The 19,097-nt window shown below is 32.4% G+C and overlaps 2 protein-coding genes across 2 annotated transcripts; one reads left to right on the forward strand and one right to left on the reverse strand.

Moving 5' to 3' along the window:
• Window positions 1-6,061: 6,061 nt before the first annotated feature.
• LOC131642547 (uncharacterized) lies at window positions 6,062-7,159 on the reverse strand. Its single transcript, XM_058912787.1, has 4 exons — window positions 6,806-7,159; window positions 6,454-6,711; window positions 6,289-6,360; window positions 6,062-6,190 (listed from the first exon to the last, which is right to left on the reverse strand). Exons 1-4 carry the CDS (start codon window positions 6,977-6,979, stop codon window positions 6,077-6,079), a joined length of 618 nt encoding a protein of 205 aa, XP_058768770.1. The 5' UTR covers window positions 6,980-7,159; the 3' UTR covers window positions 6,062-6,076.
• Window positions 7,160-15,059: 7,900 nt separating this feature from the next.
• LOC131642548 (protein FAR1-RELATED SEQUENCE 5-like) lies at window positions 15,060-19,024 on the forward strand. The gene is made up of 4 exons (XM_058912788.1): window positions 15,060-15,511; window positions 15,896-18,140; window positions 18,227-18,307; window positions 18,402-19,024. Exons 2-4 carry the CDS (start codon window positions 15,903-15,905, stop codon window positions 18,693-18,695), a joined length of 2,613 nt encoding a protein of 870 aa, XP_058768771.1. The 5' UTR covers window positions 15,060-15,511; window positions 15,896-15,902; the 3' UTR covers window positions 18,696-19,024.
• The last annotated feature ends 73 nt before the right edge of the window (window positions 19,025-19,097 follow it).

Below are 19,097 nucleotides of genomic sequence, written 5' to 3' on the forward strand. Positions count from 1 at the left end.
TTCCATTTTCTTGTTTAAAAATATAATTAAATATTGTTTTAATATCATCATCTTTTAATATATATTTTTATTAAAATCTATTAACAAATGAGTTTTCCCATAAGTAATAATCTAAAAAAGAAAGTAATAATATTTTAATTATTTTTTATTAAATATATATTATTTATTTTGGACATATTTTACCTATTTTGACTAATAAAATTAATTGACTTAACTATAGTTTTGATTCCCTTATATCTTGCATTTTAAATTGACAATATTTCATATGATGTGTCAATTACACACACACACACACACACACACACACACACACACACACACACACATATATATATATATATATATATATATATATATATATATATATATATATATATATATATATATATATGTGTGTGTGTGTGTGTGTGTGTGTGTGTGTGTGTGTGTGTGTGTGTCTGTGTAACGTGACTTAACTATAGTTTTGATTCCCTTATATCTTGCATTTTAAATTGACAATATTTTATATGATGTGTCACTAGTGAAACGTTACACAGACACACAAACACACACACACATATATACATATATATATATATATATATATATATATATATATATATATATATATATATATATATATATATATATATATATATATATATATATATATATATATATATATATATATATATACCCACGTATATAACCTTAAAAAAAAAAATATAAGTTAGACGTCATTGAAAAATGGGCATCTTATCAATTTTCAGTCCAAAAGTGTAAGAAAGGTCAACAAACATTTGTAAAACTTTAAAAATAAGATACACATTATACATCATTAAAAAATAGACATATATCGTTGATCCTTATAAATCAACAAATTTGAGAGTTGGTAATGTAAATTTGAGAGTTAGTATTAGTAATATTGTATGATTTTAGAAACTATCATTGTGAATATAAGTTTATAATAGAATGTTATGTAAGAAAAATGTGATATATATATATATATATATATATATATATATATATATATGTGTGTGTGTGTTTTTTTTTCGGTTTTCAAAAATTTAAAAAAAATCATTTAGTAATTACGGCAACCGACAAAAACCATGGCCAAAAAATAAAAGACTACACTTTAAAATGGTTTCAGTAGACCATTTAACTATTTCTTAAATGGGAACACTTTCATAAACTGTTCCAGTTTGTTCATAATACATTCTATCGGAACACAGTTTCTGTAATGATAATTTCCTAAATTAATTTGGTAACAAGTTAAAACCGTGGCCTTAAGTAAATAGCCACTACGCCAAACAAGGAAAAAGACAGCGCTTTTTTTGGCTTTAGGCAGCGCTTTAAAGCGCTGTCTATTCCCCCGCTGCCGTAGGTAAAGGCAGCGCTTTTTTTCATCTTGAAAGCGCTGCTAAAGGCACCCTTTAGCCAACACTTTTTTATTAAAAGCGCTGCTAAAGGCCCCCTTTAGACAGCGCTTTTCTGAAACAATTTTTAAGAAAAAGCCTCTTAAAAGCGGTGCTAAAGGCCACCTTTTGGCAGCGCTGTTCCCACAAGCGCTGCTAAAGGCCCACTTTAGCCAGTTTCCTAAAAGCGTTGTTAAAGGCCCTCTTTAGGCGGCGCTTTTCTGAACAAAATTTTTAAAGAGCGTTTAGGCAGCGCTTCTCTTTTAAAGCGCTGTCTAATGTCCACGAAATTTTTAAATGCATCTATTTAAAAAAGGTTTGCCCCAGGTTTTCACCACATTTTGCACCTGTATATACCATTACAAATTTCACATATAAACATCAAACCCAACACCATATAAACAACCACAAAAAACTCTATTTTTCAGAGCTAAGATGCTAAGAATATATATATATATATATATATATATATATATATATATATATATATATATATATATATATATATATATATATATATATATTCTAATAAACTTTGTATTTTTTATATGCTAAGATGCTAAGAATATATATATATATATATATATATATATATATATATATATATATATATATATATATATATATATATATATATAAATATATTCTTAGCATCTTAGCATATAAAAAATACAAAGTTTATTAGAATATATATATATATATATATATATAGATATATATATACACTAATAAACAACAACAAAATTACATCCAATTCAATGAAAACAATTGCATCATCCAAAACATTGTTATTTTTTACACAAGTCAAAAGGATGCTAAATATCTACTTTTTCTTCTTGCCAGCAATTGTAACCTTTTTTCCCTTCAATGTCCTGCAATTGCATCAAACCATTACAATCACAAAACAGAATAACAGAAAACCAAAAACAAAATAATATAAAGGTGAAAAACATTCTACATTAGTGTCCATAAAACCATTCTACATTTGCCACGAATGCATTTCAAACGGCCTACATATCACTAAATAATCTATGTAGATTAATCAAATATGTCATCCAATATAGGACATGATATTATTGTGATTGAAGCCAAATTAAGTAAAACTACCTGGAAATATCTTATGAAGGTAGAACAAAATTGAAATGTCGTTTCATCTTAGTAAGGGCTGAAAACACTGCATGATCAAAAGATAAGATGAGTACAAAAACAACAAATAACATAATTTCTTTTTTAAAACAACAAATTGCAACATGCACTATACTCAAAATTCTCATCAATTATAGTAAGATTTCAATATACCTATACAACTTTCAACTCAATCATGAATTGACACCAATCCTCCTTAAGTTCATCCAACTTAGATCTTGAGTAAGTAGCACACTTGAATTCATCAAAGTACTACAAAACAATATAACATGGTATGTTTAAGTTAAAACTATTTAATTATATGAGAAATATGTGTTAAATGTTAAAATAACTCTTAAGTTAGAAATTCATACCTTGGACGGAATCTCTATTTGATTCAAAAGAAGAATTTCTTTCATAAACCGCAACATGTAAAAACCGCAATCTACTTCATTACGCTGCTCAGGACACTACACATGGAAAGAAAATATGGATAAGGCCTAAGTTTTATCACGTATCATCACTATTTATATAATCAAAATTGTGATAATTAATTAATATACCTCCACTCGAATCCATGTGATGTTGTTGGCTTTACTCTTTGGTACTTGACTTCCTCTTTGTGCTCGAAAAACTTGTATAACGCTAATAAAACATAAACGCATAATTTAGAATAAGTCACATAAATTAATAAATAAATAAATAAATATACACACGAATATTTAGAACAATCTCACTTACGTATCAACCAACTCCTTCATAGCTTCGTATGTACTAATTGGATCATTGTGTAAGGAATCCAGAAAATATACAACTTCTCAGATAGAATTAATCGCGACCAACAACCAATGTCCACTGTAAGGCAAAACAAATGTGAGATGAAAACTTTCTACACAATGTTAAAATATGAAAAATTATAATAGATGAATTTAGAATTAAAGTCTAACCCGTGTAGCAACCTTCCCTAAAATTAAACTTTTAGAGTCGCCACCTATTCTGAAGGGCGAATAGGAAACCCTACGCAGTTAAGAGATTCGGGGTAAGTTATTATAATCAGGTCGAGGGAAGGTGTTAGGCACCCTCAACCCTTTCCTAAGGTTTGTATCTAAGGTAAAGGCTTATGGCTAAAATATTTAGGATAATAGCTAAAGAAGTGAAAAGGGCAAAATTGAGATTTTAAGTGAATTGAGATTTTAGGGAGGGGGACTCGCCTTGGTTATCCAAGTGCCTACGTATCTCCTTAGGGAGAATCAGAGTCAACGTAGTTCGGGCACAGGGTTGTACGCCTTAGAATTAGTACGAGGTTGTTTGAAGGCTTTTTGAATGGCCTATCGTAGTTTGAAGTTTGTAAGGCATTTTGAGTTGCCTTGTCGAAAAGGATGAAAATCCGTAGTGTCGTGGTTTAGTGTGTTTTAAGATTGGGGCGTACAACCCTGATTTAATATGTCACCGTTAGATGCGATGATCAATAGATTTGATCAGTATAGCTAACGGATTAATGGGGCATTGCTGGTTACTCAGATCGATAGATTCGATCGTCGCGGGCAGCAAATTGAATGTATTTTAGATTTGATATTTTTTCATCTCTTGTCTAATGCGACTAATAGATTTAGTCGGGTCGAGAAGGGAATTAATTAAGGGTTATTGTTTTGCCAAATGGCAGTGGGATCGAGCCCATGACCCTTGGGTAACAAACATTCGCTTCTTACCATCTCAGCTAGCTTCACATATTGTTAGCATACCCACTTAAAGCAAATATATATGAAACGAGGGCGTTTAAAAATCCAAAACGACAACCGCGCCCAACACATGCGTTTTCTTCTCCATGTTTTTTCTGCAAATGTTACCTATATATGGCTACGGTTTTTTTGTTATGGCCATAGACCCTCCATCCATCAACCTGCGAAACACCATCGCATAATGCAAGATAATAACCCAGGTCAAACATAAAGCACCTTACGAATCCAACAGGAGCACTAGTTTTGGCCAATTCTTCGTATATCCAGAGTTCCCAATTCAGAACTTAGAAACCCTAGCCATGGCAATTCCTTCAACCTGCAACTGAACTCTAATTAAATCACCAGGAAGCATCAAAACATCATCATAAACACAAATACATAATCAAATATCGTTAAAAGTGCGCGTATGTGTGAAATCGAGATCGACAAATTTGATACAACTGTAACTCGGTCTACACGCGATTCCGAGGACGTTGATGATCGAGAACGTTGCAGTTAGCTTCGGAAAACCATGAGGAATTGACTGGTAACCTTGGAATGGCCTAAACCGAGCCCAATCTTGATCTGCAATTCCACTTTTTTCCACGTTTTTCTTGTTCTTAAGCAAAGGTTCATGCGGCCAAAAAAGTCCCCTAATGCCTTGGATCAATTCTCTCTTTATAGTACTATGAATTAGGTCCATAATTTTGATCAGAAATCTTGTTTTTAATGCCAAGAATATTTTATTTGGAATCAATCCAATCTTGCTATTTCTTGATCTTTCTTCTATTCCTCAAACTTTCCTTTCACGTTTCTTTTGGCATTCTTGGGCCCTTGGATGTTTACCAACAAAACTTTTTTCTCCTCTTTTTTTATTTTATTTTATTTTTATTTTAACAACCTAATAATAATAACTAATAATAATAATAATAATAATAAAATAAAATACTAATAATTAAATAGTAATGATGGAAACTAGTAATAATAAATAACAATTCTATCAAAATTAATAATAATATTACCCTAAATAATAGTATTAATATTAATTCTAATATATATATGTTTATTAAAACCTAATTATAATAAAAAACCTAATTAATCTTAATACTAATCCTATTAATATTAACAATAATAAAAATTAATAGTCTTAAATGTTAATAGTTAGTCATGATAATAGTAATCGAAACAAATATTAGTAAAACCCCGAGATACCCCCACAAATAATAAAACCCTTAAAATAATTAGTCCCCACTTCTGGATCCTAAACATCTGTTAATTACGTCCTTGTTTTAACTCAACCTGATTTATAAGAGAGCGGGTTCGACAATAGAAATGTCAAACCTCATGACTCTTAATTTTGAATCTCGATGGGTTAACAGACGTAGATTTGATCGGACAAATTTTGGGGTATGACAACCCGTTGCCGGTATTAAACGGTAAAAAGAACAACTTTTCTGAATTTATGCTGGCCATAAAATGGTTGAGTACATACGCCATGACTTCATCCGATTTAGATATGATTAACCCTAAGTTGGTATTGAAGGGAGCTAAGAAAGCGAATCTTTGCCTCAATCCACTCGGGTGCATCAATTTGTCATACAAAAACCTTAAATAAAAGACCTCATTAACATCTGAAATGAGTAAATGAATTGTTCATTTAATTAAACAAATTAGATCGGATATACCTTATGTATGTATCAATAACACCGATGCCTAATTGCGTATGTTCAAAAATTTGTTCAAAATCCTCCATACCAATTGTTTCTTGATACTCAATACCAAACAAATCTTCCTCCATAGGTACAAGACGGGTGTTTCCTTACGGAATATCAGAGAGTTCTAAAAATGTGAAAAGTCACAACCTAAACTTATTGGGAGTAGGTTTTCTCTTAGTTGCGGTCTTCTTAGCAACAACCTTTTCAGGCTTCTTACCCTTACTGACATCTTCAATCTCTTTAGCATACATCTAAAGATCATATAATTAGTTAGGTGAAATATAAGATCACGAATTAACATTTTTCATGCATAAATATCATATAATTGTGATGTACCTCTTTTATTGATGCAACTGACTCGATTTTCCGCCGAGGCTCCTTGTCTTTTGCTTTGGATTTTGTTGGAGTCTGATTAACATAACCATATAAAAACAAATGTACGTAAAATGCACGTAAAAACTTTGAATACTCAAAGATTCATATATATGGTTTTAAGCATACCTCATCATCTACACTAATGAGGCTTGACGGCCATGCAACAAACGAACCTATTGCATCTTCCACCAATGTGGCATCCGAAACATTGTCAGGATGCGGTAATAACGCATCCTTCTCTAAAGCAATGTCAACCGATACTTTCAAACAGCCAGTAGGGAGCGGTCTAGTGTGAAGTAATTCTCCCAAAGTGTTATGCACTTTTCCCTTGCCAACCATCCGATAAGTCGGTGACGATAAGTAGAGTTGGCAAGGTGAAATGCCCTAAAACCAATAATAAATTTCAAATTATTATTGTGTATATATTTCAATTAAATAAATTAAGCTACTTTAATTTCATAATAATATATATAATTACCTCTGGAAGATTCGGTTGAAAATTACAACCGATACTACCTTTGTCACTAGTAGCTTTACAACCTGAAGCTTGCTCTCTTAATTCTTTTTCCCTTTTCAATTCGCGGACTTCAGCTTGTAGTGCTTCCAAGGTTTCCTGTAGTTCTCTATTGCTAGGAGCCTTCTGTTTTTTCATCTTCAAGGATGTTGGAGTGATTCCAAATCCCTTACCCCTCACCCGACCAGAATAATCAGGAATATCTAATGCGCGGCTAAGTATGCTCCTGCAATCATTGCCTTCATCTGGAGATATAGACTGAGATAGAGTCTCCTGAAATTCATATGAATATTCAAAATTTGTCTTAATAATATGTTACTAAACTTTTGATTTAATTAAAGAAATAATGTTATACTTACACATTTTTCAAAATTTTTTTAAACATCTTCTTTGACAACTCCATCCTTTCCCACACGGGCTTCCTTCCACAAAACATGTGGTGGAACAAATGTTTCAGAACTACTCTCCCTTGTTAACTACACATTAAGCCAAATAATATGATCAAATATAACTCACGATGAACAAGTATAACATTGCAATTTATAGATACTTACAATAGACTGTTCTAAGCGTCCATATCCCATACGCCATTTTCTGTATGGATATGGGGGACCTGATGCTCTTTGCCGATTTGTTTCACTTCTACTCCGAAAATTTGGGTTTTTTCGTTTTTCTTTAAACGTTACCCATTCTTCAGGTGAAATCAAACTGCTATATCTTTCTGGATACTCTGCATCAACAAAATTTTTATTCGCATCCATAAGATATCTCCTAGTTAAAAAAGTCCTAAACCCTCTTAGTAGTCTACCGGCCAATTTGAGACAAATTTTTCTTTTATCATCCTCCATGTTGTTGAAACTCCTCTACGAAAAACATACACAGTGAGTTAGTACAAGTAATTTAAAGACGTAATCATCATTAAAAACAAATAACATCACATATGGTACCTGTATCTCAATCCAAAGTTTGTCTTTAGCTTTTTCCAAATCCTTATCTCTCCAATCATCACAAGTAATTGGAATTGCATTCCTTACGAGTGCACCAATAAAACTTGTAATCTTTGAACTGTTAGGCTCAATTAGTAGGCCACTTTCGCTCTAATGCGCATCGAATAGTATGCCTCGGTCTCTATCACGAATGACTCTCTTCATAACTGTTATTCCTCTTCTAATTTCCGCTTCCTGATCAACAATGTTCTCATGATCTCCATCATCAATAGCATCATCATGTGGTTGATCCTCGTTACTAGCCATCTAATTAACCTATAATAAAGAAAAACATAATCAATTGATGTTAGAACAAGAAATGTTCTGATCAATGTTCTTAGTTTTGATGATAACACTATGTATGAATTTTGTATAAGATAATGTGGTACTCTAATCCTTTAATTTTTCCATTTCAGGAAATATATAAAGAGTATGCACAATTAAGCGCTCAGAAGCACTAACTCAGAAAGTTCTGGATGGCTTCATCAGAACATGCTCTGGCAAGACATCAGAAGATGGTCATGCAGAATCAGAACATGAACTGGAAAGCATCAGAAGAATGGAAGTCAGAAGAACAAGCTCTGAAGTTCTGATGGTATCACGCTCAAAGCTCTTCAAAGTCAGAAGACAGAAGATGCTCTGCACCAAAAGCTGATGGCTCTGATATTCAAACGTTGTTATCTACAAATTTGAGTCCAGAAGAAAGTACAAGATGAAAGGCTGTAACGTCAAATCTCTGACTGACAAAAGGAACGTTAGAAGCTACAAAAGGCAAAGTCAGTAAATGCAGCAAAAGCAAGGCTCGAGGTAGTTGACAAAAGTGTGAAACATTAAATACATCGTTGTACTATTCATGCAAAGCATTAAATGCATCCCAACGGTCATTTCCTCTCAAGCGCCTACATATAAAAGTTCTGTCCAGAAGCTGAATACAACACTTATGCAAATTATACAGAAACACTATCAAATTCAAAAGCTCAAGAACTTCATCTTCAACCTCACACATTTTGTAATATCTTAGTGAGTGTTAAGAATAGAACTTAAGAAAAATATCACAGTTGTGATTACAGCTTTATTAGAAGCAATCTAAACTCTTGTAAACTTTATTTTACATTGACTGTAAAAGGATTCCTAGAGTGATCAAGTTGTGATCTGTAGACTCTAGAAGACTTAGAGGTTATCTAAGTGGAAAACCATTGTAATCAGTTGAATTAGTGGATTAAATCCTCAGTTGAGGTAAATCACCTTGTCAGGGGTGGACTGGAGTAGTTTGGTTAACAATGAACCAGGATAAAAATAATTGTGTTCATTGTTTTTATCTTCTAAGTTTTTGAAGTTACATTTATTCAATCCCCCCCTTTCTAAGTGTTTTTCACTCCTTCAATTGACACTCATAGACACTTATAAAATTCCATAATCAATTGAATATAAAACAAAAACTTATTACATCATAAGATTATACTATACACAATAATTTATTGATTAACACATTCAGACATACTAGTAACACTCACATAGTTACATTATCAAATATTATCATATAGTAATCACAGGATAACACGATGAACAATGAAAATAAAACAAAAAAATAGGTACTAAACATGACTCGCACATCAGGACACGAACCAAATGCGCACATAAATTACATACACATATACAAATAACTATAAAAACACGTGACACATCATATAAATTTATTGACAATGACATAATATATAATATTTTATGATATTGCTTCTTTCACTAACATCTCTTTCTTTTCTTGGTTGAAATACGAATTACTTGTTTCTTAGCAATGCGGACGTCAGAATTGATCCAAATTCCCTCATCATGATCTTTTCTGATATATGATTCATCCGTTATACTATTCTCATCTTGATCATTCTGTCTAACACTTGACTGATTCTCAACATCAATATCACCTTGATCTACACCGATATCATCAACCACTTTGTTAGATAAAAGCAATATAGACCATTTCGTACTCGTCGGGTCAGTGACATAAAATACTTGTTTAGTTTGAGATACTAAAATAAAAGGCTCGTCTTCGTACCCCACCCTATTAAGATCAACTTGCAGAAATCCTGACTTATCCATTCGTATGCCACTACTATTTACCCACTTGCAACCAAAGATAGGAATTTGAAACTTCTCGTAATCAAACACCCAAATGTGCTCAATAACCCCAAAATATGATATATTTGCATATTTAGGGTTTAAGTCCTTCATACTTGATATGTGCATTGCTTCAGCTAGCACGGTGACACCACTATTTTGCATAGTACTTTTATCATCTCGTTCTTTGGTATAAAATGTGTATCCATTTATTGCGTATGCGCTGTGAGAAAACACATGCAAACTTAAACCATATGCCAAACATCTCAACCTTTCTGTTATTGAAGCGGGATCTAAAGAGCGCTTTGAATAAATATGATCAATCAGTACGCAAATTTCACTTAACTTTACAACTTTATACATACATGCATACATATCAACTCTATCTAGCAGACACAGTTTGTGTCTTTTTTCTTTCTTTTCTAAGCCTAACCTTGTTTTCCAAAATAGTCTTAAGTTTAGGAGACCAAACCTGATCCTTAGACTTCACAAGCATTTCATAATGTTTTTTCAACTCAGGAGTACTACAAAGAAAACTGCTTTTACTACTAAGGCAACCATCATTGTGAATAATGAAAGATCACTGTCACCATTTTTCTACTTAACTTGGAGATGCTATAACTAATTGTGACAACTAAGCATATCCAAACCAATGCCAACTGAGCATAACTTACATTGAATAACTTAGAATATACTAACATCCTAGAAATCTAATCTCTCATACACCCACACAAAACAGAGGAAACATGACCTAATGTGTCTCTATTGACACTAAATAAAATTGTAAGACGCCATCATATATTATGCAGGTTTAAATTATTCTTCCTAGTTTAAAATATTCTTCCTGATATCATAAATGTTATCAGCACAAACTTCTGGTATAAAAAATAATAGCAAAAATTGTCCCTGTCAACAGCTAGTGATACTTATTAATTATGCATAATGGATGTTGAATCATACTAATTCAAAAAGATATAAAATATAACATTTTTCAGAATTATCAATCTACTAGTTACTCCTCAACCCTAGGCTATCCAAACGGAACTGGTTTGAAGAACTGGTTTGATGGCCAAAGCAGCAACAACACTCAGATTATCACATAAAGCAAAGATGGTTAAGTCAAAGTAAGGTGTGTATCCACAACAGTTCTGTAGTAACTAGAGCAAGACTTAAATACTCAGTTTTTGTACCAACTAGAACTGGAAACTACAGTTTGCTTCAACAAAAACGAAATGTAATACTGTAGGAAGTGGACACTAAGTCATCCATTAGAACAACCAAATCTCTCAATTAAAAATTCACATAATCTTAGAAACATACCTCTAATGCCGATTCAGAAGCGATTTTTGTGCAATTCAGAAGTGATTTTGTGAGCGATTCATAAGTGATTTCGTGAGCGAAGAAGGGATTCAGAAGCGATTTTCGTGAGAGAAGAAAGAGGAAATACTCAACCGTGGGTTCAATTAGGGTTCTTCGAATTCAGAAGGTTTGTTTGTGGGTTGAGAGAGTTTGTTCGTGGATTCAATAGATTTTTGGTTTGGGAGAAGAAGAAGAACGATATGGTTTTTCGATTGGGAATATAGAAAGAATGATATAGGGTTTTACGTTTGTGAGATTATATTTTTCAATTTCAATTTTAATTATACTAAGCCAGCGCTTTTTTAGAAAGCGCTTTCTAATATGAACCTATACCGGCACTTTTAAATTATTTTTTTTTAAAATTTATTTGACTTTCTACAGCGCTTTTTGAAAAAACGCTGGCTAATATGGTCCTATACCAGCGCTTTTGGAAGCGCTTTCTAATGTGAACCTATACCAGCGCTTTTGAAGAAGCGCTGTCTAAGGTCGTCCCTATACCAGCGCTTTTGAAGAAGCGCTGTCTAAGGTCGTCCCTATACCAGCGCTTTGACTCATTTTTTAATATAGTTTCTGTGTTTTATTTTTTATTTTACTTATAGCAGCGCTTTTGTATAAAAGCGCTGTCTAAAATCGTTTTTGACGTAGTGAGGCAACACTTTTAAACCGTTACTGAAACTCATTTAGCAATTTTTTTAACCGGAACACTTTCAAAAAGTGTTCCGATTTCTTAATAATACACTCTATCCGAACACTTTTAAAAATTGCTCCGGTATGATAATTTTTAAAAAAAAAATACTTTAGGCAACGTTTTTGAAGTGTTGCTGAAACTCATTTAGCAATTTTTTGTGTAATAAAAATTGAAATGGTAAATTAGTTAAAAACATTGAAGGATAAAATTGACTTTTTTGAACTACACTCTTCAAACTGGTTTATGGTCAATGGTCAAGATGTTATGCTACTTGTTGAATTAAATTTACAATATTTGGTTGAAAAAACAAAATATTGCATGTTCAAGATTATTAGAATATGATGTGTGATAAATTTGTTAACTTGAATTAAGAAAGGCTAGTAGTGTTATACACTATTATTCGATAATAAGAAAGAGTCAGTATGTTCTATAACTAGAAGGTCAAGAAAAAAAATTTCTCATAAGACTTTGTTTGGATTGATGAAATTTGATAGAGTGGGCCGAAATGAGATAAAATAAAATGATATTTTATTATTTAAATAATTTAAAAACGGATAGAGCGGAGCGAAATTGAGTGGTATGGATTTCATTCCATTCCATTACTTACCACCGTATTTCTTTTCTTCTGATTTGGATGGAATGAACGATTTGCCTTGTTGTATCGTATAATTTCCAAACAATGGATGGTATTTTTTATATGAAAAAATATTTTAACTATGGATATTAAATATCAAATCTTTGAGAAAGGGTCCCCGAATTAGAAAATACCTTTTGTTATTGAGAAAGAATTTTTGAAAAATGCTTATTCAATTCGAGATGAGATCGGGTAGTCAAATTATATCCATAAATGAAAAATGTTTAAAATGCTTTAAACCTATTATTGATGAGATAAAGTATCATAAAGTAATATTAATAACTTAGGGTCTATTGGAATGAGCTTATCTTCTACTATAATTTTATGACACTATTTGAGAGATATATCAAAACAGTTTATGATATTTTTTATAATTTTTTTTTGAAATTTTTTAAATAAAATTTAAAGATAGCTAATGAAAAAAATTTATGAAATTTATGATATTTTTTATTATTTTATGAAAAAAAATTATGATATTTTATTTTATTTTTTTGTTATAAAAATAATTTATAGGAACCACTATTAAGAAAATTAGGATTAGAGATGGACAAAATCCGTGTCTAAAATGCTTAAATTTCATCTCCAATTCATTTGGAGACGGACTCTGAGATAGAAAAAGACCACTCTTTAAAATATTGATCACAAACGCATTAGAGAGAGATCTTTTATTTCCGTCTATATTTGGAGACGGGATTTTTCCGTCACTAGATAACAACTTTCGTCTCTCCTTATTATAACGAGTAAAAGTTATTTTCTGTCTCTATTAATTCCTTGTCTACATTAAATATATTTTGTTTTCAAAATTCTGACTCTGACAACAAAATAATGATAATAAAGATTAATGCAATTTTTTAAATTTAATGCAATTTTTTATATTTAATAAAATTCTGATATCTATTTCGATGTATAAGATAAATATTTTCGTCTCTAAATTTAATGCAATTTTTTATACCATTTTATTCATCACCCTAAATATAATCTATATTGTAATACACATAACCTAAACATAATTTAAAGATTATAATGAACTAAATTTGAATTTATATCATTCATGAGATAAATATAGTGATAATAAAATGATACTTGCAAGTTGCAATAACATTTTAAAATATTGTTTGGGCTTTGGCCCTCTTGTTTATAAAAAAAAAACATTTTAAAATATTGTAATAGGAAAATGATAATTGTAATATTGCAAAATAAAATCATAGTACAATGATCCTTGCCCTACATTACAAAATATAGCAATAGTATAGTTAAGTAAGTATTCATATTAAAAATGTACTCATAACTTCAAAATAAAAATATCACTACATAAATATAAATTTAGTTCATGAAATGATTATCATTCTCTTCTTCATTTTCAATATCATCCTCTCCTTTCATGTCATGTCAACACCATCTTTTTCCATACCTATATTTTCCTCTCCTTCATTGTTAATACCATTATCTCCTTCATTGCCGGTATCATCATCATCATCAAGCAATGAACTATACATATTTTTGTCATGCATTAGTTTTTGAAACATGCGCTCCCATGGATTCACCTTTGTTTTATACTTTCTTGTTTATGAGTCTTTTGATAAAGTTGATAGTTTAATGTTTGAACTTGAGCTTTCAATGCAGTTACCTCTTTAGCTAATGCTGCATCATTAGAAATGATATTTTTTGCAGATGATTTGATGGTAGCGGCTTGAAATCCTAATCCAAATATGCACCCTTTTTATTTATACCACCAACCACTTCTATGTATACGTTATTATTTAACTGTAGTGTAAACTGATGGCTATTTCCTTTGCCACTTTGAACTTGTACCTCACTCTTTTGCACTTGATATAATTCCTAAAGTAAAATTAAAAATCAAACTAAAAAACACTAAACAGAACTCAAATAGTGTGATAAATAGGAAATGATATTAACTAGTTATTAATGCTTTTGACAAAATAAAGTAGTAGGTTCAATATGCCAAAGAAAACAACAAAACACACAACATAAATATGTTTACATAGGGTTGGCTCCTAACATTTTTTTGGTGCTCTTGTATATAGTTTGCCTAACGTTTTTTCGTTCACTTATTAATAATGTCAAAACAAATGTGTTGAATTTCTAGTCATAATTTTCAAAACAGTGTCAAAACAAATATAGTTATAACAATGTAATATATTTATGAATTTCTAGTCATAATTTTCAAAACAGTGTCAAAACAAATATAGTTATAACTTTTTTTTCTTTCTAAAATGGAATATAACTTTTTAGCTAACGTGATTATAAGCGGCAAATAAGCTTGTATAAGCGCTTAATTATTTTGATAAACACTTATATTATAAGCGCAGTAAATAAGTTATTTATCCAAACAAACCTTTAATAGTCAAAAGGCCAAATACACTACAAATGAAGTAACAAAGATCAAACAGAAACTTACATTCAAAGTAGGGAAATTCTACGGTGCATTCGCCCGTTTGACTTCAGTGGTGAAGTCACTGTCTGACCAATCAGAATTAAGCCCTAAGCCCTAATAGTGCCACAGTGGACTGAAGCATTAAATGACCTTATTGACACTTACTGTGGTAATTTTATAGTTTATATATTGCAACTTAGTCCCTAACATATTAATATTGTTTTTAAAATGTAATATTTTTATAGACAAAATCAATTAAATTAAAACAAATTAATCAACTCAACAAATTAATCAACTCAACAAATTAATCAACTCATCTCCATCTCCCTCACTTCATCATCGTGAACAGAAATTGAAAATAAAAATTCTTCATCCATCATCTCATCTTGGCATTTTTTCCCAACTACAAACTCAACGCAACAGTTATCGTCTCATCTTGGCATTTTTTCCAAACACTGCAAACTCAACACAACAGTAAGCGTCCCATTCACAGGTTCGTATTGAGCACGCTGCTGCAAAGGTAAATGATAAAATGGTTGTTATATTTGTTTGAATAGTTAAGATTTACTGATTTCAAATTGGGAATTAGGGTTTAGGATTGGGAATTAGGGTTTATGATTGAATTTGTTTTATTTACATGGGATTTATATTTGATGATTACGAAATTTTAATTTTGGTGGGTACCTTTGAATCAGGTCGATTGATTTAATAACGTAATAAGGAATTGTGATTGATGCTTGAAATTGTTTTCTGTACATGGGTTTCCTATTTGATGATTTGGAAATTTCAATTATGTTAAGTATCTTTGATTTGAATAGGAAATTAGGTACTGTGATTTATGTTGATTTTTGGTGTGTTAACAAATGTGTTAATTCAGGTTTACCATGAAAAACACCGACCATTATGATTCGTACGACTATCGATGCCGTGACAGTGGTACATCTGATTCTGAATCCGACAATGGTCGGGATGACAGTAATTCGGTGTCCAGTGCGTACCAAGGTTCAAGTGATGGTGATGGCGATGGCGATGGTGATAGTCACGGTGAAAAATTTGTTGAATTTGATGCAGTTGTAGGTGATAGAACAGTGAAAATTAATGCCCTTACTGCTGATGAAATTCGTGCTATGGAATTCGGTACAGTTGATGAAGCTAATGTGTTTTATTTCAAGTATGCTAAATGTAAAGGGTTTGCCATTAGGAAAAGTGATGTTAGGACAAGATCGACTGAGGATGGACAAACAATTATAATGAGGCAGTTTGTATGCAATAAACACGGTCTAAGAGATACAAAACACTTAAGGAGGCTTGATAGAAAAAGAGAACACAGACCTACGACCCGCACTAATTGTCCCGCTAGGCTTCGTGTGCATTACAACCCCCAGAAGGATAGTTATGTAGTGACATGTTTTGAAGAGGCTCACAACCATGAATTAACACCATCTAGGTTTGTCCACTTACACCCCATTTATCGTGAGATTACTGCAGCAGATAGAGCTCAAATTGACGGTCTACAGTCAAATGGAATTAGAACTTGTCATATAATGGGGTACATGGTTGCTCAGAAGGGTGGACACGATCGTGTTGGGTTTACAAAGAAGGATCTGTACAATTATTTTGATAGTAAAATGCGTGCTAATATTAAAGATGGTGACGTTGCCGCTGCTATAAATTATCTAACTGTGAAGTCATCTACTGATCCCATGTTATATGGTAAATATGCCGTAGACATGGATGGACGAATGAAGTCTCTTTTTTGGGCTGATGGAAGCAGTAGATCTGACTATTTTTGTTTTGGCGATGTGATTGCGTTCGACACGACTTACAAGAAGAACAAATACAACTACCCATTGGTTATATTTTCAGGGTGTAACCACCACTCTCAGACAGTTATTTTTGGTGCTGCGTTGGTGTCAGATGAAACGACAGAGACGTATAAGTGGTTGTTGGAGTGTTTTTTAGAGTGCATGGAAAATAGATACCCAGCAGCAGTTGTAACAGACGGAGATGGGGCGATGAGGGAATCTATAAAACAGGTGTTTCCGGATGCGACACATCGTTTATGCGCTTGGCATTTGAACAAGAATGCGTCTGAGAATGTAAAGAACTCGGAATTTTTGAAAGATTTTCAAAAAGCCATGTACTCTAATTTTACAAAGGATCAATTTGAAGAGTTTTGGTCAAAAATAATTAAAGAAAACGGACTTGAAGGAAATCCTTGGGTTGCAAAAACGTACGAGAACAGGTCACTATGGGCAACTGCATATCTACGTGAGAAGTTTTTTGGACGTATAAGAACTACGTCTCAATGTGAAGCCGTCAATGCAGTCATCAAGAGTTATGTCAGGAAGAAAGGCTGCATTTTTGAATTTATGCACAATTTTGATCAGGCTATGAGATCTTATAGAAACAATGAACTGATTGCCGATTATAAATCAAAGTTTTCAGAACCTGTGATGACTACTCAACTGCGTGCCCTTGAGAGCCATGCTGCGAATGTTTATACTATGGAGATTTTCAAGGAAGTCAGAGATGAAATAGTGAAGGCTGGATCATTGATTGTTAAGGAAAAGTTAATTCGCAACGGATTTAAGACTTATCGATTTACAAAATATTGTTGTGATAACTATGACGTAGAGGTTGTGTATGATGGTGAAACACTTCAATGTGAGTGTAGGTTATGGGATTCTCATGGGATTCCATGTTCTCATATGTTTGGTGTCATGAAGGAAGAACATGTTAGTCTCATTCCCACCGGTTTGATTTTGTCGAGATGGACGAAGGATGCAAAAATTCAGTACTTGAACATGAATTGTAATGGTTCTGATGATTCTAAAATGATTGAGCTAGCTCGGTTTGGTGCATATTGTTCTGCATTTACTGCCTTTTGCAATGAAGCTTCAAAAAGGGAAGGTGTTTATGGGGAAATAATGGGTGACATTCTGAAGTTACACAAAAAGTATTGCAGTACGGACGATCCTATTTTGGCATCGAACTCAGTTGTAGGTGATCCAAATATTGTGAATAGCAAAGGTGCTCCAAAGAAAAGAAAGAATGACATAAAATCTATTAGGCGATGTTCTAAATGCAACAGTAGAACTCATAATGCAAGGAGTTGTTCGGTAATTTCGAAAGCTATATTCTGTTCGTTTGAGTCAATCTGTTGCTCTTTTGATAAACATAGTAGTTTCTGTTGTATAATTTGCAGGTTGCGGAAAACGCGCCATCTGAACAAAATGTTGGTATGACGTCGCGGCCAGTAACTGATTCATTCAGCCAGGTTGTGAAGGTATTATGTTTTTTTTAATACAAGCTCTGATATGCTGTATTAATTATAACGTGTTATTATTTGTATCACAAGAATAATTTGTTTGTTAAAACAGAACAAGAATGGAAAAAGAGGTCGCATTGGTGGAAGTAGTGTGCAAAATAAATGTACAGAACCACCGAACTCTCGTGGCGCGAATGTGACAGCGACTTCTCGTGCGGAAGTTGGAAGCACAAGCATACCCATGCCTGCAATGTATGGATTGCAACCCGTGTTGCCAGCGGTACAACCGATGTTGCATCCAATGCATGTACAACCGTTAATCCCACTATATCCAACGACAGTTGCGGAAAATTCGGGTTCGTGTTTCGGTAGGCCACAACGACTGATGAACAATGGTGGTACTTGAACGAGCAAATAAGTAGCTGTAATTTGACCAGGCATGACTTTGGAGGTGATTTTTAGTGGTATGACAAGGTTTAGGTTAGAATACATGCATCTATATAGGTTTTTTGTGTCATAGCATATAGTTTGTAAGTTCAGTGGAGTCAAATCAACACTGATACAGTTTATATGTTCTACTGTCAGTCACCTAATTCTATGAGTGCAGTAGTGGTTATATTACCATCATGCATTAATATTTTTTTTCACCTAAAGTTAATGCCATTGAATGAGGTTTAGGTTAGGTGTAACTATACCTATATAATTTTTCCAATATATATAGTAGTAGTACCACCAAGAGAGGAAAAAATAACATAAGGAAAAAAATCTTATTATAAAAGTGAATTGTTAAGTGTTCTTGCTCTTGAGA

The sequence above is a fragment of the Vicia villosa genome, unplaced genomic scaffold, assembly GCF_029867415.1.
Source record: "Vicia villosa cultivar HV-30 ecotype Madison, WI unplaced genomic scaffold, Vvil1.0 ctg.005246F_1_1, whole genome shotgun sequence".
Classification (NCBI taxonomy): Eukaryota; Viridiplantae; Streptophyta; class Magnoliopsida; order Fabales; family Fabaceae; genus Vicia; species Vicia villosa.